The 21,508-nt window shown below is 41.0% G+C and overlaps 1 protein-coding gene across 2 annotated transcripts in view; it reads right to left on the bottom strand.

Moving 5' to 3' along the window:
• Window positions 1-21,508, bottom strand: part of Pcmt1 (protein-L-isoaspartate (D-aspartate) O-methyltransferase) — a 34,009-nt gene that overhangs the window by 7,088 nt on the left and 5,413 nt on the right. For both annotated transcript variants that reach the window (XM_036168853.1, XM_036168854.1), the window contains exons 2-6: window positions 12,134-12,238; window positions 10,693-10,724; window positions 5,031-5,135; window positions 1,103-1,223; window positions 393-478 (exon numbers count right to left, since the gene is read on the bottom strand). In XM_036168853.1, coding sequence (XP_036024746.1) covers window positions 393-478; window positions 1,103-1,223; window positions 5,031-5,135; window positions 10,693-10,724; window positions 12,134-12,238 — 449 coding nt within the window. The remainder of the gene's footprint in view (window positions 1-392; window positions 479-1,102; window positions 1,224-5,030; window positions 5,136-10,692; window positions 10,725-12,133; window positions 12,239-21,508) is intronic.

The following is a 21,508-nucleotide window of genomic DNA, read 5'->3' as shown; positions in this document are numbered from 1 at the left end:
GCATCACTTTTATACTTCAAATCTAAGTAAGGACTGAGCTCTTAATATGCAGACTCTTACTGTGCCCAAGCCAAACAATCATAATTTGTACTAATCCACATTAAACTAAGACTGTATGAAGACAGCCTAAGTTCTGAGCTGGAGGCTCCAATGACTCTTACACCCAGCTCAAGTTCCATCATCATATGCCTCTTTAACTACTTGCAAAATTCTCTCACATAGACACTTTCCTTTCTATCTAATAGACTATCAACATTTAGTATTAACTAGAGTGTATAAAAATCTAAGTATATTCTGAACTTCATCTGAAACTCATCGCTACAGTGATACATAAATATTTTAAGTTTTAGGACTAAAACACACAAATACAAAAAAATAAAATCCCAACTCACTGCCTGGGGTACAACTGGGGCTGCAGCTCCTACATGAATTGCGTCGTATGGGGCTTCTTCAGCATATCCCATTCTTCCATCACCCACTGAAAAAGAAGTTACACTTTAAAAACCTGTCCAATCAAACTTTGTGAAGAATCCTCACAGGAAACTGAAAATGGAGTGGGAGAAGAGATCTGCATGACTTCACATATCCTTAAGACCTAGAAGGCACTGGGAGAAGAATGGTTAGCCTAACCATTATACACTAACATTAAGAATTTCTATTTAGCACAAGGGCTGGGGATATAGCTCAGCGGTACGGCACCTACCTAACACGCGGGAAGGTTTGATCAAGAGCAGTGTAAACAAAAGTAAGGTAACAGTAAAATGGAAACGCATACCACCAAGGGGGAACATGTAGGCAAGTAACGAAAGACTAACCTCTCGACCACCCACATCAAGGATAAATGCACCAACGGGATGTCTGAACAGAATGGGCAAATAGGAAAACAAATTCACCCCAATGGTGAGCAGGGAAACACCAAGTCGAGATCATAAGCAATGCAATGCTGTGTGGTCATTAAAATGGACAAAAATCAGCTGGTTTTTACACCCTGTATTTCCATGAAGGTTTAGGATACAACTCTAGCTGTAAGCATTGCTCAGCTTGCATACTTCTACAAATGAAAACCCACTTAAAAAGAAACACTAAGTTTTCTCCTACTCACCAACCAGACGAACTCGCCCCGAGGTCAGAAGCATTGGGTCGTCCTTTTTGACATTATTTATTGAGTCATCTACTAGTTCTTTAATGTGATCAATTCCTATGACTTTTCCATTTTGTCCAACCTGTAAAACAAAAAGTGGTTCAAGAGTTTGCAGGGATAAATTTGCTTTTCTGGAGTGCCTTTAAAACGTTTCCTTAATTAAAATCATATTCTGCAATGAGAAATAAAAATAAACCGTTTAAGTCATTAATCTAAACTCTCAGTTTTCCATAATTACTATATTCAGCTTTTTCAACTTTTTGAATAATTTTAATTAAGCAATTATAAAGTTATAATAAATTACAAAACCTTATAATACTAAGAAAATTGTATCCTTTTTAGACTACTAATTTCTGTGCAGCCCTGGCTGTCCTGGAACTCACTCTGTGCTGAGCTTAACCCAGCCTAGATTTCTAATTTTTAAATTGAGAACTTATTCAGGTGTGGTAGATGGCAAATGCCTTTAGTCCTTACACTTGAGCAGCAGAGGCAGGTGGATCAGTGAGTTCAAGGCCAGCTTGGTAGATCAGTGAGTTCCAGGCCAGCCTGTTCTACACAGTGAGTTCCAGCCACAATTATATGGTGAGATCCTGTCTCAAAAAACTAATAGATTTTTGCCAGGTGGTGGTGGCACACATCTTTAATCCCAGCAATTGCAAAGCAAAGGCAAGCAGATTTCTGTGAATTCGAGGCCAGCCTGGTCTACGTAGTGAGTTCCAAGACAGTCAGGACTACACAGTGAAACCCTGTCTTGAAAAAACAAACAAACAAACAAACAAAAAACTAATATATTCTTTTCCAGAACACTGAGGTAGGATTTAACTAATAATATTTACTTTGTATGAACTCTAGCTAAAAGGATAATTTAAAACTACTCAAATATTGATCCAGGCATGGTGGTACACGAGTTTACGATTTAAGTTTTACAGATCTCTATGTGTCTGAGGCCAGTGAAGGTGATACAGCTAGACTTTGTCTTCAAAAGATAAATTAAATTTTAAAAAAAGATATTATATAAAAAACTTTTAAGAAGCCAGGCACTATGATAGTCACCTATCATCCCATAATTTGGGGGGGCTGAGGCAGGAGATGACCAGTCTGACTACACAGTGAATTTGAAGCAATCCTGGGTTGTACTGTGAGGGTCTTGTTTAAAAAACAAAAAACAAAAAACAACAACAATAAAAAAACAAACAAACGGTGAGATGTAATTTTTTTATATCCAACTCTACTGCTCTTAATGAAAATAAATAATGCCAGGTGTGGTGGCACATGCCTTTTATCCCAGCACTCAGGAGGCAGGTCAATCTCTGAATCAGAAGCCAGCCCAGTCTACATAGCAAGTTCCAGGGCAGCCAGGGCTACACAGTGAGACCCTGTCTCAAAAAAGGAAAATGCATAAATACATAAAAAAGACCGAAGTATCAATACAAAAGTGTAAACAGAATACAGGCCTGAACAAACTCCTGGGCCCTACCTGAATTTCATCACTCACAGTTGCCTGACATTAGGCATGCAAACCCTTTACTCTCTAAACCAGGTTCCTCAACTATAAAATAAGAAGAAATGGGGGTCTATACCACACGGAGGACATGAGAAAGGAAAGAACACATGATAAGCACACAGAACACTGAACACTGAATACGCCCAGGTAAGTGCTTGGAAAACAGTATCGTTTTTCAAAGATAACTCAGAAACGTCTTTTTTTTTTTTTTTTTTTTCATTTCCTTGCTTATTTTGTGTGTAGAGGGCATGTGCACTGGCACATGTGGAGAGGTCATAGGAGAATTTGTGGGAGGCTGTCCTCTCCTACCATGGGACTGGCCGCAAGTGCCTTTACTCACTGAGCCATCTTGTCAGGCCCCTGATGATATTTTTAAAGTGAATATTCCTTTAAAACCTATCAACTAGAGAGAACAACTTTCTAATTAAATGCTATTTCCAGCTTTTTATAAAAGAATTCTGAGGGTTGAACTCCACAAAACTGACAAGTTTGTGGCACTTGCTGTGTGCTGGGCACTAGTCTTAGATATTTAACAAACAGCAAGAAAAAATGTTTAGACAAAACTCCCATCTCTATAGCGTTACACTGCAGAATCTACTGCACATTTAGACACAAATTCTAATCTGAGACAGAGGCACGCAACTCATCACATGTAGACCAGGACCTCTCAGTATGGCCACTGGACACAGTGTTTCTCATAACCAACCTGTCTGGACTCTGAGTACAGAGGAACCTTCACTCCAGGTGCTTTAATGGCCCCGCACAACCTCCCCCTACCCCCTGTAGCTGAAGTTTTCTCCGGTCCTGCTCTGCAGCCACTTATAAAATAATCACTCAGAAGCTTATATTAATTAAAACTGTTTGACTATTAGCTCAGGCCTACCACTGACTAGCTCTTACATTTAAACTCAGCCCATTTCTGTTAATCTATATGTTGCCATGTGTTCCGTGGCTTTACCTATATGCTGTTACATGTTGCTACCTGGACTGCAGGCTGGCGTCTACTGATTCAGGCTTCCTGTTCCCAGAATTCTCCTTGTCTGTTTACACCGCCTATACTTCCTGCCTGGCTACTGACCAATCAGCGTTTTATTAAACCAGTGTACAAAAGCATCATCCCACAGCAACCCACACCCCACCCCACCTCTGGCTTACACTCAGAACAGCCTCACCAGATTAGCCTCTGTGCTAAACGCCAGAGTACAGTAAATAAGGCATTTGCCAGCACCTCTCCTAAGGGAAAAGTTCTTCCTGCAACCTTAAGAAACAGGCAAGAATGCCTAAAAAATAGGCCTGCTCCATTCATTCTTTTCTGTCAGATGAGAACTTAGGAGAATATAGTATGACAATGGCTGCCATGTTGGGATCACAGAGAGGCTGTGTAATCATGAAGCTGACATGCAGAAAGAAGTAAAGAGAATCAACACCCAGAGAGAAACCAATCAGTGTAGGGGAAGTTTCTCAGTCCCGCCTGGGATCAGAGGCTTATATATAACAAATTGTTTGGTCTATGGCTCAGGCTTCTTACTAGCTAGCTCTTACATCTTAAATGAACTCATTTCTATTAATCGATGTATCGCCATGTGTCTCATGGCTTTACCTGTGTTGGATTTTGTCTTGCTTCCCTGGGCATCTCCTCCCAACCCTTCCTTTTTTCTCCTGTATCTCTGCTTGGATTTCCCACCTGCCTCTAAGCTACCTTGCCATAGGCCAAAGCAGCTTATTATTTATCAACCATGGTAGCAACATATTCACAGCATATAGAAAGACCATACCATAGCAAATCAGTAATAAAGCCTAGCATAGCCGGGCATGGTGGCCATGCCTTTAATCCCAGCACTAGGGAGGCAGAGGCAGTGGACAGCCTGGTCCACTTAGTGAGTTCCAGGACAGCCAGAACTATGCAGAGACCCTGTCCCTCAAAAAACAAAAATAAATAAAATAAAATAAAGCCAGGCTTTCTAAATCCAGCTACATAACAAGCCAGGGAAGCCTGTAGGCTTTTCTTTTCCATTAGACAAGCTAAATAAATTCTCTTTGTGTTCTACAGTTTTGGGTTTAAATGTTCTGTCACTTGCAACTATAATCCTAAATGACACATATTAAAATTATCATCTTTGTGTTTGTTTTTTTGAGACAGGTTTCTCTGTGTAGTCATGGTTGTCCTGTAACTCACTCTGTAGTCCAGGCTGGCCTAAACTCAGAGATCCGCCTGCCTCTGCTTCCTGGGTGCTGGGACTAAAGCTGTGTGCCACCACCACCTGGCTAAAATTACCATATTAATAGAACAAAAACAAACAAATTAAAACTACTAGTAAGAAGAAACCATAGCTAAACCACATACTACATGTCTATTAGGCTCACAAGGGAGATTAAAGTTCTTACCATCCGTGCAAAACACGCGGTGAGGATTCCGCTTCCAGACCCGACATCAAGGGCTTTAGCACCTTCATGCAACTGGTCAAACAGAAGTTCTAGTGCATATGCATGCTGCCAAAAGAAAATTAACCAAATATTCATTTCTTGGTGAAGCCCACACACCACTTCATACAAAGAGCTGGCAACTTCCTACCCGAGTTTCTGCTATTATCGCCTACGAAGACAACGGAACACTCTACCACCACAGTGACGACATAAGGTAGTTCTGTTGCATCAGACCTCCTACATTTATAGTCATCCTGTAATTTTAGACAACTACTATATAAATTAAAATTCAAAGTAAAAAAAGTGAAAAGGGGGGATTGGGGATTTAGCTCAGTGGTAGAGCACTTGCCTAGCAAGCGCAAGGCCCTGGGTTCAATCCTCAGCTCAAAAAAAAAATTGAAAAAGCGGATTTTCAGTGAAAAGCCCTCAACCCCTTCCCAAGTGTACAGTTTTATTCCCTGAAGGCAATCAACGTTGCCAGTTTCTTGTAATTTTTCTGGAAAAGTACTCACTCTGTGTATAAACAAGCAAATATTGTTTTGTTTATTTCATTTTAAAGGAAAATTCAATAAAGAGGTATAATAGAGATTTTTTTTTATACCTTAGACTATATTCAAGTATGAATGCATTATAACAAATATCAATATTGAAGAGATTTAAGTTAGCTGCAATCTTCTATAACAAAAAAATGTAATAATGTTATCAAACATAGATGTCAGATAATAACACTCTTCATAAAAGTTGCATAAAGTGCTGGGTGTGGTGCTACATGCCTTATTCCTAGCACTCAGGAGGCAGAAGCCAACCTAGTCTACACAGTAAGTTCCAGGCCAGGCAGCCAGGGCTACACAGGAAGACCCCGATGCTGGAAGCCTACTTCCAGAAGGGTCCAATGACCTGGGACAGATGTGTGAAGTTGACGCAATGAGGAAACTGTGACCACATGTTTCAAACAAGTGGCCCTGGATAGCCTGGGCCATTTTTATTTATACAATTTCAATGGTTTGCATGAAGTTTTACAATCAAATTTGTTCCTTTATGTTTCTAAAAATGGCTACAATAATTACCAGTTTGTTTCTTTGCTTCTTTCCCCTTGCATCCCCTGACTTTCCCACAGGTAACCATTACCTATTTGACCCATAGCTCTAATGTTAGAAGCATAAGCAGTGTTGCAGGCCACAAAGGAAGTGTTCTAACTAGACACACCTACAGGTGAACAGTGTACCTAGTTGGCAGCATTTGCCAATATAGCATTCTGTGGGGTGAGAGACAGTTTCGTCTCCAGTGGTTAATATTTACAACTGGTAAGGTCGGGGTTCTCACAATCAACTCACCAGCTGAAGCTGGATCAATTCATTCTACACTCTGTACCACTCCATCTCTTCTGGGAATGTACCAGGTTTTTCCAAATATCCTATCTATAAGCAACTTATCTTAGAAACTTACTCTTAATGGTTGGCACTGTTTATCCCTGTTCTCAACTTCTCAGGGCATTGGCACAGCTATGAGAGAACTGTGGGCTTCTGTGATTGTGCTTCATTCCCTGTCTCTAGACTGTTCCCATTAACTCCTGATATCATCTATTGATTTGCATTTCTCCTAGACTCTTGTGGTTAAAATCATTCTCTACAGAACAGTTATGCAAATATGTCACATTAAACTTCATGAACTACTGTGACTCTTTCAGGCTAGTTACAGGGTATGCTGGAGGGGCAACTGTTCTTCAGAAGCCCGAATTCACGGTCACACTTGAAACATCTAAGGTTTAGGGACTGAATCAGGTCCACTGTATACTTTTAATAACATTTCCTCTGGCTCACTCAGAGGAGTCTTCAGAGGGAAGTTTTCCTTTTGTAATAGCTATTTTATCCATGACTAAGGAAGTGAAACTAAAGGTGGCCAGCAATATGGCCAGCACAGTGGAAACAAGGACAGCAGGTAGCACATATATTCCCGGGTCATGCCCAGACCTATGCAGCGAACTATCCATAGGCTTTGCCAAAAAAAAATATTATAAAGAATTCTGGCCCCTGAGTAGTGTTGAATGCCTTTAATCTCAGGATTTAGGAGGCAGAGGCAGGAAGATCTCTGTGAGTTTGAGGCCAGCCTCGTCTACAAAGCAAGTTCCAGGACAGCTAGGATTGTTACTCAGAGAAACCCTGTCTCAAGAAAAGAGAAAAAGAAAAAAATTATCAGCATGTTAAATTCTTAAGAGTAAAATTAAATGGATAAAATCACATTATGTTTATAGTACTGTGGTGGTTTGAATGATAATGGCTTCCAGCTGGTGGAGCTGTCTGGGAAGGATTAGGAGGTGTCACCTTGTTGGAGCAGGTGTGTCACTGGGTAGGCTCTAAAGACTCAGAAGCCCAGGCCATTCCCAGCTAACCAGTCCAGTCTCTCCTCCTCATGCCCATTCTTGTGGCTCAGATGTAAGCTCTCAGTTACTGCTCCAGTGCCATCCCTGTGTCTGTGGCCAAGCTCCCCACTAGGAAGCAACCCCTCTGGAACCATGAGCCCCAAATCTAATGCTTTTTTTTTATAAACATCCTGACAACAGAAAAGTAACTAAGGAGCTAGCGATGACTCGGAGGACGAACACTTGCTGCTCTTACAGGAGACCTGGGTTCAGTTCCCGAGTACCCAACATGGAGGCTCACACCCACCCCAGAGTCCATTTCTGACCTCAATGGGCACCAGGTATACACATGGCACATATACATACACATAAAATAAAAACAATTTTTTAAAAAGTAACTAAGGCAAATATGTATGTATGTATGTATGTGTGTATGTATGTATGTATGTGTGTATATATATATATATGGCCATACAGCCTTCCGAACACAATTTTACTGTCACAACACACACAAGACTATGACTACCAATTTCCTCTTTATTTTATTTATTTATTTTTTTTGAGACAGGGTTTCTCTGTAGTTTTGCACCTTTCCTAGATCTCGCTCTGTAGACCAGGCTGGCCTCAAACTCACAGAGATCCACCTGGCTCTGCCTCCTGAGTGCTGGGATTAAAGGCACCACTGCCTGTCCAATTTCCTCTTTCCAATGTGAAATATTAATAAGATTTTTGATCTCTAGCAACCTGACAGATGAAAAATGGCCCTGTGCTAACATAATCTGAAATATACTAAATTTCCATGAAGATAACTTTTTCTTTATTTATTATTAGTCAATAATATTGAATTTCTTTCTCAACAAACTATCAGTATTGTTCTTTATCTACTTTTCTGTGGGACTTACTGGTCTTTTACTAATTAATTTCAAGGATACACATAAAAATGTATCTGTTGTGCACATTTATTGAAAAATATCCTATTTTGTCATATATACTGTAAATATTTCTCAGTTTTCTCCCTTTAGCTTAGTTTCTAACATTTTTCTCTACAACCCGCCCCCCCTTTTGAGTTAGTCATACTACAGAGCTCAGGATGACCTTGTGTGGTGGTTTGAAAGAAAACGGCCCCCAAAGGCAGTGGCACTATTAGAAGGTGTTGCCAGGTTGGAGTAGGTGTGATCTTGTTGGAGGAAGTCTGTCACTGTGGAGGCAGGCTTTGAGGTCTCACAGATGCTCAAGCCACACCTAGTGAGACAGACCACTTCCTGTTGCCTGCCTATCAAGATCTACGAACCCTCAGCACCTTCTTCAGCACCACGTCTGCCTGCACACCGCCACACTTCCAACTGCCATGCTCCCCACCATGGTGATAATGGACTGAACCTCTGAAACTGTAAGGGAGTCACCCCAATTAAATGTTTTCCTTAAAAGCGTCGCCATGGTCATGGTGTCTCTTCACAGCAATAGAAACGCTAAGATACCTTGTCACTATGTAGCTAAGGCTGGCATCAAACTCACAATCCTCCTGTCCCAACCACCCAAGGGTATGAACTACCATATCCAACTCTAAAAGTTCTGTTTTTGAATTATAAGACATATTTAGGGCAGGCAAGATGGCTTAGCAGGTAAAGGTGCTTGCTGCCCAAACCTGACAACCTGAATTCAATCCCCAAGACCTATATGGTGGAGGAGATAAGATCTATAAAACCCGTCCTTGTTCCCCACCCCCCACATGCCCTTCTACACACCCAAGAGAACGAAATAATAAAACCACTTTTTAAAAAGATATCATGATTTTCTGTTTATTTGGCTTCTATATTTTTGTTATGTTTTATATTCAATTTTTATGAGTATTTTTTCTTCTAGTATTTTCAGTACATTATAAATACATATGTATTAACAGAATTTATTTAGGAGTAAGCTTACACATTGAGCTTTTCCTACTCAAATTCTTGAAAAGAATCAGAAAGCTACTATTTTATTCACCAAAATCCAATATAGTACCAATTCAAGAAACTGATATTTAAAACCCAAGAAAATGTCCAATAGATCAAAAACACCAGATCTTAAACAGGTCTTTCTAAAGTCACATGTCACTTTTCCCTAAACTTTCCAAATCAACTGTGAAAGCTGGAGACTGCCACAGCATGCTGCTGTAGCTATGTCCTCTCAGTCAGGAATGTGGTGGGTTTTGTGTTCCCTGAAATATTGTGTGTTCCCCGAAATAAACATATCTGGGGTCAGAGAACAGACAGCCACTAGAACAAAGCCAAAAATGGTGGCTAGAAAATGGGAAGAGTAAGCCATAGCAGAAGTTGGTCGGTGGTGGTACACACCTTTAATCCCAGCACTTGGGATTTCTGAGTTCAAGGCCACTTTAGAAACAGCTAAGCATGGTGACCACGCCTTTAATCCCAGACACCCAACCTTTAATCCCAGGGAGGGGGGGGGGCAGAAAAAGAAAGGTATATAAGGCGTGAGGACCAGGAACTAGTAAGGTAAAGCATGTAGTTAGTTAAACATTTGGTTAGTTAAGCATTTGGCTGGAGAAGCATTCAGGCTTTGGAGCAACACAGTTCAGCTGAGATTCATGTGGAGGAGGACTCAGAAGCTTCCAGCCTGAGGAAACAGGATCACCTGAGGAACTACCAAGGTGGCTTGTTCTGTGTCTCTGATCTTCCAGCAATCACCCCAATAACTGGCCTCGGGTCATTAATAAGACCTTTTTTGATTTGTGCTACACAGGAACACTCCCACTGGGGGGAAAGAAGGCTCTGAACACTCTGGGAGCTCAGGAAGATAATGGACTGCTCGCCTCTGCAAACAACTGCAGGTGTAGATCCCGACAAAACTGCCTGAAGACCATGCAGGGCCCCTACATGTGGCTCTTGAGCATTATGACCCATGCTGGGTTGGCTCTTGCAGTGACACAGTGGCCTCGGAGTCACCAAGCTCCTCGAAGTCTCTAAGGAACCCCAATAAGCTCTCTGGTTGGAACTGTTTCTTGGTCTGCTGCTGGTGCCTGACTGCAGAGAACAGACATGGTGTTCACATCATCCCAAGAAGAATCACACAGGCCAAGCCTCTGAATTATGGAAATACTCTCTCCTTTACTAAACTTTGCCGTGTTCAATTTTTCTGTCACAGGTGCTAACAACAGGCCAGCCTGATCTACATAGTCAGACATTGTCTCAAAAAAGAAAAAATAAGTTTATCACTCTAGTAAAATATGACCTGCGTATGATCAAGTGAACAAAATTAACTCACCATGTGAGGAGCGCTAATTGTAGCTTGGAAACCTACAAAACAAGAAGAGAATATTGACACACTCAGATACCAGAATACACCATTTAATGCACGCAGCTCCTTTTGTAACAGCCACACATTGTTTGTCCCAATCTTTTTCAGTTTTTATGATCTTAAAGCAAACTTTGTTAGAAAATTGACATTAGATAAAGTTATAAAATACAATCACATCAAAGGGTAATGTGCCATCTAGTAAACCAACTCCTCTACTTCTACAGATGCCTTCTGCATGGCTGGCTAACAAAGGAGAGATACCCCACCAGCACCACCACTGTGTGAGACAAGGTCTCACATAGCCGAGGCTAGTCTCGACTAGCCCTGGACACCTGATCCTCCTGCCTTCACCTCCCAGGTGCTCGGTTTACAAGCCTGGTGTCCAGCTTGGGTACTCTGCTGCTTTCTTCCTCTCTTTTTGAAAGGATCTCCAAATGACCCCAGACAGGCCCTGAGCTCAGCCTCATCCTGCCCTAGCCTCCCAAGTAGTTGGGACTACAGGCTTGCACCAGGAAGGATTTCAATACACTGACAACGGATAGATTATTTTTCACTTATTTTCTTCAGATTTATGAAAAGAAAAACTTGCTTAAGTATAGTAAGCATGCAAAATCTTAACAAAACTAGTCTCATACTTTGGACAACACTTTAAAGTCAGACGACCAGCTAGAGACGAGAAAGCACTTCAGTGTGCTCTTCTGTTGCTGTCCAGTGCTCAATCACTGTCTGGTCCTAGTTTTCAGCCCATGTCTGTCTTCCTTCTGGTGTTAGAGTCTCAAGACTTATTTACCTGCTTCTGCCTCTGAAGCAGTCTTCACTGAGCGGTGGTAGCAGGTGCCTTGGGGTTCAGAAGCTCCCCAGGATCTTCTTGCTGACTGTCACAGTGCTTCAAAAGAAGACATGGCAGCTGGCCCACAGAACCCTGAGGCACTTCTAAGCCTCAAAGGCGCCCACTGCCAAGGCTCAGCAGCTCAGCAAAACCTGCTTCAGGACAAGGAGTTAAATATGGAACTTTCTAAAGACAAAGGAAAGCCAAAGCATCGTGGCAGTAAAACAGAAAAGCCAATAATGACTTACTTATTCCTTTTAAATACGGATTTGAAAAATCAATGCCAATATGCAAATTCAAAAGAAGGATCCTCAAACTTAGCACTCAGCTAAAACTCTTAATTTTCTATAAAGTTTTGTTTTTCTTAAAAAAAATCCCCAAACTTCCTGATTCACAAAATATATTCTTAAAGACATAGATAGAAGATACATTTTGTTACAAAGGGTAGGTTGGGATTATAAAATTGAGCAAGAAAATTCCAATTACTGGGGTTCTAAGTCATATCTATATACTGCTAATTTCCATAAAATTACAGAGTAACTGAAGAAAAATGCAACTTTGGAGAAATATAAAGCTTACCTATTGATTGTGGAGAATCCATGTAAGGGTTTGATTTTGCATAGTGGGAGCGGTCTGTAGCCAGCATCACTTCAAATACTTTATCTGTCTTGATGATTCCATTTTCTGAAATGAATGAGACAGATATTTTCAGCAGATGTGATATCAGATGTACTTCACAATCACTCTGGCTGTACTGCAGAGTACAGACTGAGCAGGTAAGCACAGAAGTCGCTGCCATGCAGGTAGCGGTCACTTGACTCTAATGACAGCAGTCAGGATGGAGAAAACGAGAAGGTTTCAGTTACATTCAGTAATGTACACTGAACTGACTCTGACTGGACTGGACTGGAAGTGGGGTAACAGGTGAGGGGCAGTCACTTGGTGATATGAGAAAGCCTGGAAAGGAGTCAGGGGTAAAGGAGAGCTGCGGTCTCACAATCAGGAGCATTCAGCAGTCAAGACATACAAAGCTGAGGTTCAGGAGATCCTGAGTTAGAAATTATGCTGGGATTAAAGGCATGCACAACCACTACCCAGTCTATCAATAGCGACTTTTAAAAAATGAGACTTCAGTTAAAGCAACATGAGTAGCTTAACTATTTATCCAAACTAATGTCATTTATTCATCAATTGTGGAACTTTCAATTTTGGAATATTAATGATGGTCATAGAGTTGTTCAAAAAAGACAATACAATAAAACCCTAAACCTGAGATCAAAAAAGGGCAGAAACAAAACCAATATGACGTATAGCTCACTCTCCCAGAAAGAGAACACAAAGTTATTCCCCCAAAAGGAAGTACAGTGCTAAGTACTGTGGGAGGCACAGAGGCCTTGTGCTCACAGATAAGCACTAAGGGGACCTGGAATCCATTAAGGGAAGAAATGTTATACCTGTTATCCACCCAGAAGCCTGGAGCCCATATGCCTTCTCTAGCCTGGTGACCTTTGCGCTATCTTTGTGGCCAGAGACTTTTCTAGCACCTGACCCTCCTCCAGACCTTACTTTAAGCTTGTTTTTCTCAGTCAATCTATAGAACCTACCTTTACAAAGAGTTCTGATGTAGCCATGTCTGACCTGTACTTAGCTTACTTTGTTCCTCAAGGAGATTCATGTATGCTTTCTTGTGCATGCTGGATTGAGTTCATTATCACAAGAATAATTTTTACCAAATTGTACCGTGCTTAACTAGGTCTAAGATAAACTACTCAAGGTTAGACTGACTCCCGAAGTTTGAACCAACACTGGCTACAGAGTCCTGTTGAATCAAACTGCATCCCTGCCTCCCCTCCGGCTCATCACTCTGCAGCCTATTAAGGTCAAAGAGGCACCCTCCCCACTCTACCCTCCCCACTCTATCCCCTCCCTGCCCCTTCAACACATGTCCAGGGTTTGGAAGAACACAGCACTGGCTTCAGGAAAAGTCTTACAAGCCATCAGGCCAAGGGTTCAAAGACCATCCAACGATAAAGGAGGACTTAAATAAAGGACGCCGAGACAACTAGAGAGCCACAGGCAAAGGCTGAGCTTTAATCCTTCCCTGTGCCACATATAAAAAAAGGCAGATTTCAAAACAAAAACTAAGTATCTACTGGATGGTGGTGCACACGCCTTTAATCCCAGCACTTGGGAGGCAGAGGCAGGCAGATCTTAGTGAGTTCGAGGCCAGGCAAAGTTAGAGAAACCCTGTCTCAAAAACCCAAAACAAAACAAAACAAAAACTCACACCTAAATATAAGAGCCACATGATAACCTTGGTAACCTTCACAGAAGAAAAGATGATGAGGGGCTGGAGAGATGGCTCAGTGGTTCAGAGCTCTGGCTGCTCTTGCAGAGGACCAGTTCTATTCCTAGCACTCACATGGTTGGGTTCCATGAGGATCTGATGCCCTCGGCTCACCTCTGTAAACAGCAGGCATGCACATGGTGCACATATATGCAGGTAAAATACTCAAACACATAAAATAAATCTAAAAAATAAAATGTTTAAAAAGAAAATATTGGCTAAGTATTCAAAATTTTAGATCTGACAATGGAGTCTTAGATATTACAACAAAAGCATCCAAACTGAAAAGCAATAGTGTTTCCAAAGGCCTGACACTATTTATGAATCATTCACCTGAGAAGTCTTGGCTAGGTGTGGCGGCATGTGGGAGGTAGAGGCAGGAGGATAGCAAGTTCAAGGTCATCTGCCACTGCACAGTGAACTTGAGCATGCCAGCAGGCTGACATGAGACCCTAGAAGTCTAGTGACTTAGGATGAACAGTCAGCTAGAGCTGGGGACTGTACTCAGTAGCAGAGAACTTGCCTAGCATGCCTCAAGGCCCTGGGATCAGTCTCTGATTCTACCAAAAATCAAACCCAGAAAATTTTAAAGATTACTCGGGGACTGGAAAGATGGCTCCCCGGTTAAGAGCAAATACTACTATTGCAGAGGGCCCATATTTGATTCCCGGCACCTGCATCAGGAAGCTTACAACCATCTATAACTCCAGCTCGGGGATCCAAAGCCTCTAGACTCCTCAGGCACCTATACTCATATGCATATAAGCCCCTCTTCTACACAACATAATTTTTAAAAACAATTCTAAAAAAAGTTGGGGGTTGGGGATTTAGCTTAGTGGTAGAGCGCAAGGCCCTGGGTTCGATCCTCAGCTCAAAAAATAAGTTAGAAAAAAACCACGATTTTAAAATGTGCAAAAATCTAACTAGACATTTCTCCAAAGATACACAAATGATCCCTAATATATGAAAATGTGCCAACCATCATTAGTCATCAGAAAAATACAAATTTTAACCACCATGAAACACCATTTGTTACTCATTAAGATGACTAAAAATAACATAAGAAGCCAAAGTCAGTTTGTAGTCTCAGGAATTTGAGGCCAGCCTGGACAACATAGTAAGATCGTGACTCCTTCAAAAAAAAGGTCAGATGTTAACAAGTAGTATAAGGATGTGAGAAATTAGAATCCTTGTGCACATCTCTAATGGGAATAAAAGATGGTACAGCCAGTTTAGAGTGGCTAAACATGAAGTTACCAAATGATGAGTAATTCTACTCCTAGGTATATTTCCAAAAGAAATGCAAACTTCTAACTACCTATAAACATACACACAAATGCTCATAGCACTGTTTAGAATAGTCAGTCAAAAAGTAGATAGAAGCGATCCAAATGTTCATCGATGGATGAATTGTGTAAAATGTGGTGTATCTGTGCAATGGAACATCACTTAATCACAAAACAGGATGAAGTATTCATTCATAAAATGCAGATGAACCTGAAAAAATTGTAAATTTTTCAGTTATAAATTGCTATATATTGTATGAATTTTAAATAAAATATCCAAAATCGGTAAATCCACACATTAAAAATAGATTAGTAGTTGCTAAAGCTGAGGATGTCGGAAAACTAGGAATATGAGACAGGTAGGTCCCTTTCTAGATAATGAAAATGGTAATGTGGCCACAGCAGTGGTTGGACATCTCTGTAAACACAGCAAACCCTTGAATGACACGATTTAAATGGATAAATTAGACTGCATGGGATTTACCATAGTAAAGCTGTGTAAGGAAAAAAACCCACTTGAACGGGCAGGCAGCAAGCAGGCACTGTGCAACAGGGAAAGGGGGGCTTAGAGCCCGGCCTTGGGGCATGACGTGACAAAGAGCAGGAAACAGAAAGAAAAGCAAAACGAAGAAGAAGCTGATGAACGCAGCAGCACCTCTTTCTCCCTCCCTTTTTCACCTCAACTACTGACACTACCACCTATCACAACCCAGTCACTCACACAGAGCTCCTGGGGGTGGCCTGAAGCCCTCCCTTCACGGGAGACCAAGGAAAACTAAGCTGGCCTCAGTCAAGGCTACTCTAAAAAGAAAAGGAAGATCAAAGTACTTCAATGCATGACTACACAGATGATTTGAAGCTCCCCAGAAAGTAAGCAATCCAGGCATAATCAACTTTAGAACAAATTCTGGAAAACTGATCCATTTTAAAGAAAAAAGAAACAAATTAGAACCTCAAGGCAGGTTAAAAGCAGGAGGCAACATGAGGTTTCTTTAGAGGACCATTCAAAGCAAAGCAAAAATGAAGTGGTTTTCAAGAAGCTCAGATGAAAAATGGCAATAAGGAGTTACCACTGTTTCAAGAATTTAGGGGTGCACACAACTCTTCCTGTGGGTCCTTCTAGAGCCTAGCTTCTTAAACTATAGGTCACAACCCTATAACTGTGATAATAAAGGGGGGGCATATAAAAATGTTTCTGACAATGCAAAGGGGCTGAAGAGATGGAGAGCAGTTAAGAGCACCAGCTGCTCTTCCAAAGAACCCTAGTTCAATTATCAGCACCCACATTAGATGCTAAACCAAGGAGCATCAAATGACTTCCTTATTTTTGACAATCTAAGTCATATATAACCACCACCGTGAAGAAATATTTCTTTCAAATATAACTGATTTGTCTTTAGATGTGCAAAAAAGGCAATGTGCTATTCTGCTTTGCATGTATGGCCTAAGCCCAGTCACCATGAGCCTACCTGAAATAGTGAGCAACTTTGGAGCCACCAATACTAATCTGCTTGCAACCTTAGGGAACAGGAACTCTAATTAATTAACTATAAAAATGGCTATTGTAAGTCCAAATCTGCAGCTGATCCAAATAAGAACTTATTAGGGTTTTAACAAAATTTAAATTATAAGCCAAATTTTAAAAAGTTAGAAAAACTAAGGGCTATATTAAGAATGTATTTTTAATATTTATTAAAATTAATATTAACATTTTTCCTTCCAATTTGGGATGTAGAAAGGGACAGAGGGTGAATCAAATTTAAGGGGGAAAAAACCCAACAAAAATATTACACAAGAGGCTGGGCATGGTGGCGCACGCCTTTAATCCCAGCCCTCAGAAGGCAGAGGCAGGCTGATCTCTGTGAGTTTGAGGCCAGCCTGTTCTTAGGACAACATAGTTGCAATTTGTTTACTAAAGCTGATAATATATTTTATTCTGAAAAGTGAATAAGTCTGTTTTGCCAACTTAAAAAAGGAGACCAGGGGACCACCTTGGGTGTTCTTCTTTAGACAATGTCCACCTTTTTTTTCTGAGACAGGGTCGCTCTCGATCCATAACTGGCCTAGAAGTCACCAAGTGGGCTAGGTCGGATGGCCACTGGTCACAGGGATCCATCCTGTGGGATTATAAGCATATATCACCGTGCTTGGCTTCTTTTCTTTTTCTTTTTAAACTTGGGCTCTGGGGATTGGGCTCAGTCCATTGTGCTTGTAAGACAGGCACCTTGCCAACCTTCCTACCTTCCTAGCTCCACAGACATTAATATTTTTTTTCTATTTTTGCTCCAGCCCTGCACGGACAGTTTTTGAAATAAAATTTCTATTGTAATGAGTAAGGTCTTACTGATTCCTGAGATGCATATTGTTCTGATGCAAAACATTTGGCTTATTTTTAATGGTGCTCATCTTTTTTTTTTTTTTAAACAGCTCATCGGTATTTCTTTTTTAGGTATACTTTTGTAGGTATTTTTCTGGTCAAACTACAAGCTTCTCCAATCATTCTGCTCTGTTCTTTTTACTCCTACTTCTCGCTATAAATTTGGCTAAAAGCTAATTTAGCTGGTAATATTCATGCCACAGCCTGAATGCTGTTTTTGCTCTGAAATTTCCTCTACAAGATAAACTGGTCTGTTGATTTCAGCTCAGGCTCCCAGTCTCAGGGCATGGACAAAATGTAGTCCAACTGTTTCCCACAGGTTAACCGGGTGAGGTGACAGTCCAATTGCCAACAGAGTCGTTTCCATGGGAACCTCATCTGCACAGCATTTACTGTCTGCATTCTAATGTGTACTCTAGTCCTTCGAGCCTCTACCAGAATCACCCGCTAAACTGTGCTTTCAGCATCTGAAGCTTTTTCTAGCTTGCTTTTTCCATCTTTTCCAGATTCTTCCCATGAACAAGTTCCCGGGACTGCATTGCACTGTTTCAGGTATAGCTGTAGTCAGCGGCCCTACCATGTAATACCACTTTCTATTAGCCAGCTTTCTCTCGTTACAGTAAGTACCTAAGGTAATTTATGTTTGGGTAGATTCTGGTTCACAGTTTTGAAGACTTCAATCCATGTTTGATTTGCCCTATTGTTTAAGAACCCGTGGCAAGACCACCCAGGGATGGACATCAGTTGGTTCCATTGTACATGGAGGCAGACCTTGGCGTTATCCTTACAATCGTTTTCCAGGCATTGAGAAGGCCCAGTTATGGGTCTGGAGGGACGGCTCAGTAGTTACTGGTACTTACTGCTCCTGCAGAGGATGGAGGTGTGGGTCCCAGCACCCAGTGGCAACTTACAATGCCTGTAACTCTTGTAACACAAGATTTGAAATCCTCTTCTAGATTACATAAGCACAGGCACACTATGGTGCCCATACATATATGCACACAAAATACTCAACAGACATTAAATAAACAAATCTTTTTTAATTAAAATTATGTAATGGTAGAGATATTCCCTAAAAATACAAAGGAAAAGCCAGGCAATCTGAGCCGGGGTTGGGAGCCCCTGCACGGACGGAGCCCTGAACTACATAAAAATAATTAAGCTGAGGGAGTGAAGTGTAGGCTGCAGGGAAGATTCTAGAAAGTCAGAATTGCTAGGAACATGGAATACCTGCCAAAGAAAACTACAGGCAGTGTACACACCTGTCAAAGGCTGAAAGAGTGTCAAAACAAAAACCTGTAGGTGGGGCTACCCAAACCCCTGGGTGATCACGTCTGTTAGGGAACACCCTGCATACCAGATACAAAAAGGATTTTACGCATGCCCTGTTGGGGTGTTGCCTTGGGTTTGTGTGGTCCCATCTTTCTAGGCTCCAATTACTCTCTCTCAGGATGTAAATGTATGCCTTTGCTTCCCACCACTCTATGCAGTTTACAAGAATGTGATATGCATGTTTGGTTTCTTACAGGGAATCACAGCTAATTCTGCCTTCAGTCTCAGACTTTGGACTACTGAGCATCACCAGAACAGTGAAAGCTGGGAACTCTTGGAGGACTAAATGTCTTTTATTTTTGTGAGGTGGGCATGGGCCTTAAGGAGTCAGGGGCAGAATGTCATAGTTTGGGTCTGCAATTTCCCCCCAAATCTTGGTCCCAGCTCATCAACAGTGGTAAGTGGTAGAAGCCTCCGAAGTGGCGATCAGTGGGAAGTCTTCAGGTCATTGGTACCCGGTCTCCTCTCCATCTCTTACTACTTGGCTATGAACTGAGACCTCCATAATCATCCCAAGGAACCTTTCCTCTTTATAACTGTTATCTCAAGGAACTATAACAGTGTTGGAAACCTAACAATGACAATACAGCAAAAGGAGTCGCTGTGGAAGGACTGCTGGGGAGTGGGGGCATGGAAATATTTTCATGGAATACAAATAAACTTTGGAGAAATGAGGAGGACCAGTGTAGATGTAAATTAGACTGATTTAAAATCTGGTAAAACTTTCCCCAAACTCATTATAAAGATTCATCTCAAGGGCTAAGGACGTAGCTCAGTGGTAGAGTAATTGCCTACTATGTGAAAGCCTTGAGTTTGATTCCCAGTGCCAAAAGATGAAGGGGGGGGTTAGTGTTATGGGGGGGGGGGTCTCAATAAAAGAAGTACTATCCCATTTTATTAGTTTATAAGAGTTAGTAACCACTTATGATTTATCTTGCATTTCTTCTCAAGTGTCAACAAGCAAACAAACTTTTCACCTTTGACTTCTCATCCAGAATGATTAATGAGGTGCACTCAACACACACTGAGGACATAAAGTCTAAAAGACTAGATTTGAAACTGCTCTATAATCAAAGAAGTAGCTTACGTAACAGCAAGCAAAGACAAAGTGTGTCATCTAAGTACCAGGTGTGATTCAAATGTACAGTGCTGTCCTCGACACCTGTCCGTTTTAGTTGGTCTATAAAAGTAAACTGTTTCAACGTTACTTCCCACAGAAAAATGCTATGTTTCTTAGGTACCTTTTCATCCATATGTAAAAGTAGGTAACACTGGCAGTTAATGTTAAAATGTTTGCTTCTTTGCCTAGCTCCTGAAACATACATACTCCATAAGCATTATGCAATCTTTAATGCTATTTTAAAATCACACAATCTTGGATTTGGAATGTTCCTCTTAGAACTAGTGTATATTCAAATCTGATAACAAATTCCTCTGTAGCATCCCTTACAGAGAAATAGTCAGCCATCCTTTGCTTTAGTATACCTAGTGATAGAAAGCATCATTTTCAAAACAATTTTTTTTTTCTTTTTTGAGACAGGGTTTCTCTATGTAGCCCTGGCTATCCTGGAACTCACTCTGTAGACCAGTTTGGACCAGACTCAGAACTCTGCCTGCCTCTGCCTCCTGAGTGCTGGGATTAAAAGCATACACCACCACCACCTGACTTCAAAGCAAACTTTTGATTGTTTGGGTAGGCTCTGTTGAGTCCTTCCTTATAATGAGTCCACATCTGCCACCTGCTTCACCCTCTTCTACATATTTCAAGTGTTTTGTTATTCCATAAAACCTTCGCTATGCTAAATTGGGCACTTCAGTCCCATCAAAATATCATCTAATATGCCAACTCTTTTGCTCTCCATCACACTTGTTCAATGGTCCTTGGTTTTCACTGTCACCCCTAAAGCACCTCAGTCAGAAGATACAAATACTAGTACAAATACATGTTACAATACAATGCAGCTTTCTCTTCCTACAGTTTAATTTCACTTTAAGTAGCATGTAAAAGAGCCAATCATTTAGATCGAATAGAACTTCCTGTGACAGAGGGTATAGTGTATAACTGTATTTTTCAGCAGGGTAACCACTAACTTCATGAAGTTACCAAGGCCTTGAAACACGGCAGAACTGAAATTTTAAATTAGTTTTTACTTGAGTTAAATATAAGTAGATATACATTGGGGTTTTTTCCCCTTGGTATGGTACAGGAAACTAAATCTTGTTCTCATGAATGCCAGATAAGAACTCTACCATTGAGCAACATCCCCAGGTCATCTAATATCAAAATTTTAAATCATAAAAATTAAATATTGTCCTATGTATACACCATGAGTTACTACTATCTGTCAGTAAAACTACCCGGAGAAGGCTCAGTGGGTAAAAGTGCTTACTGACATGCCTGATGACCTGAATTTGATGCCTGGAACCCATGTAAAAGTGGAAGAAGAGAACTGATTCTGTAAAGTTGTCCTCTGACCTACACACACACACACACACACACACACACACACACACACACACACACAGCTCCAATTTCTTAGGCTCTTATGAGCTGGTCATGTTTATCTAATGTGCACGTAAAGAGTAAAGGGCTATTAAGACAAAATGTTCAT

The sequence above is a fragment of the Onychomys torridus genome, chromosome 19 (assembly GCF_903995425.1).
Source record: "Onychomys torridus chromosome 19, mOncTor1.1, whole genome shotgun sequence".
Classification (NCBI taxonomy): domain Eukaryota; kingdom Metazoa; phylum Chordata; class Mammalia; order Rodentia; family Cricetidae; genus Onychomys; species Onychomys torridus.
The sequence above is the reverse complement of the archived record's forward strand: the minus strand, read 5'-3'. Positions and strand labels throughout refer to the sequence as shown.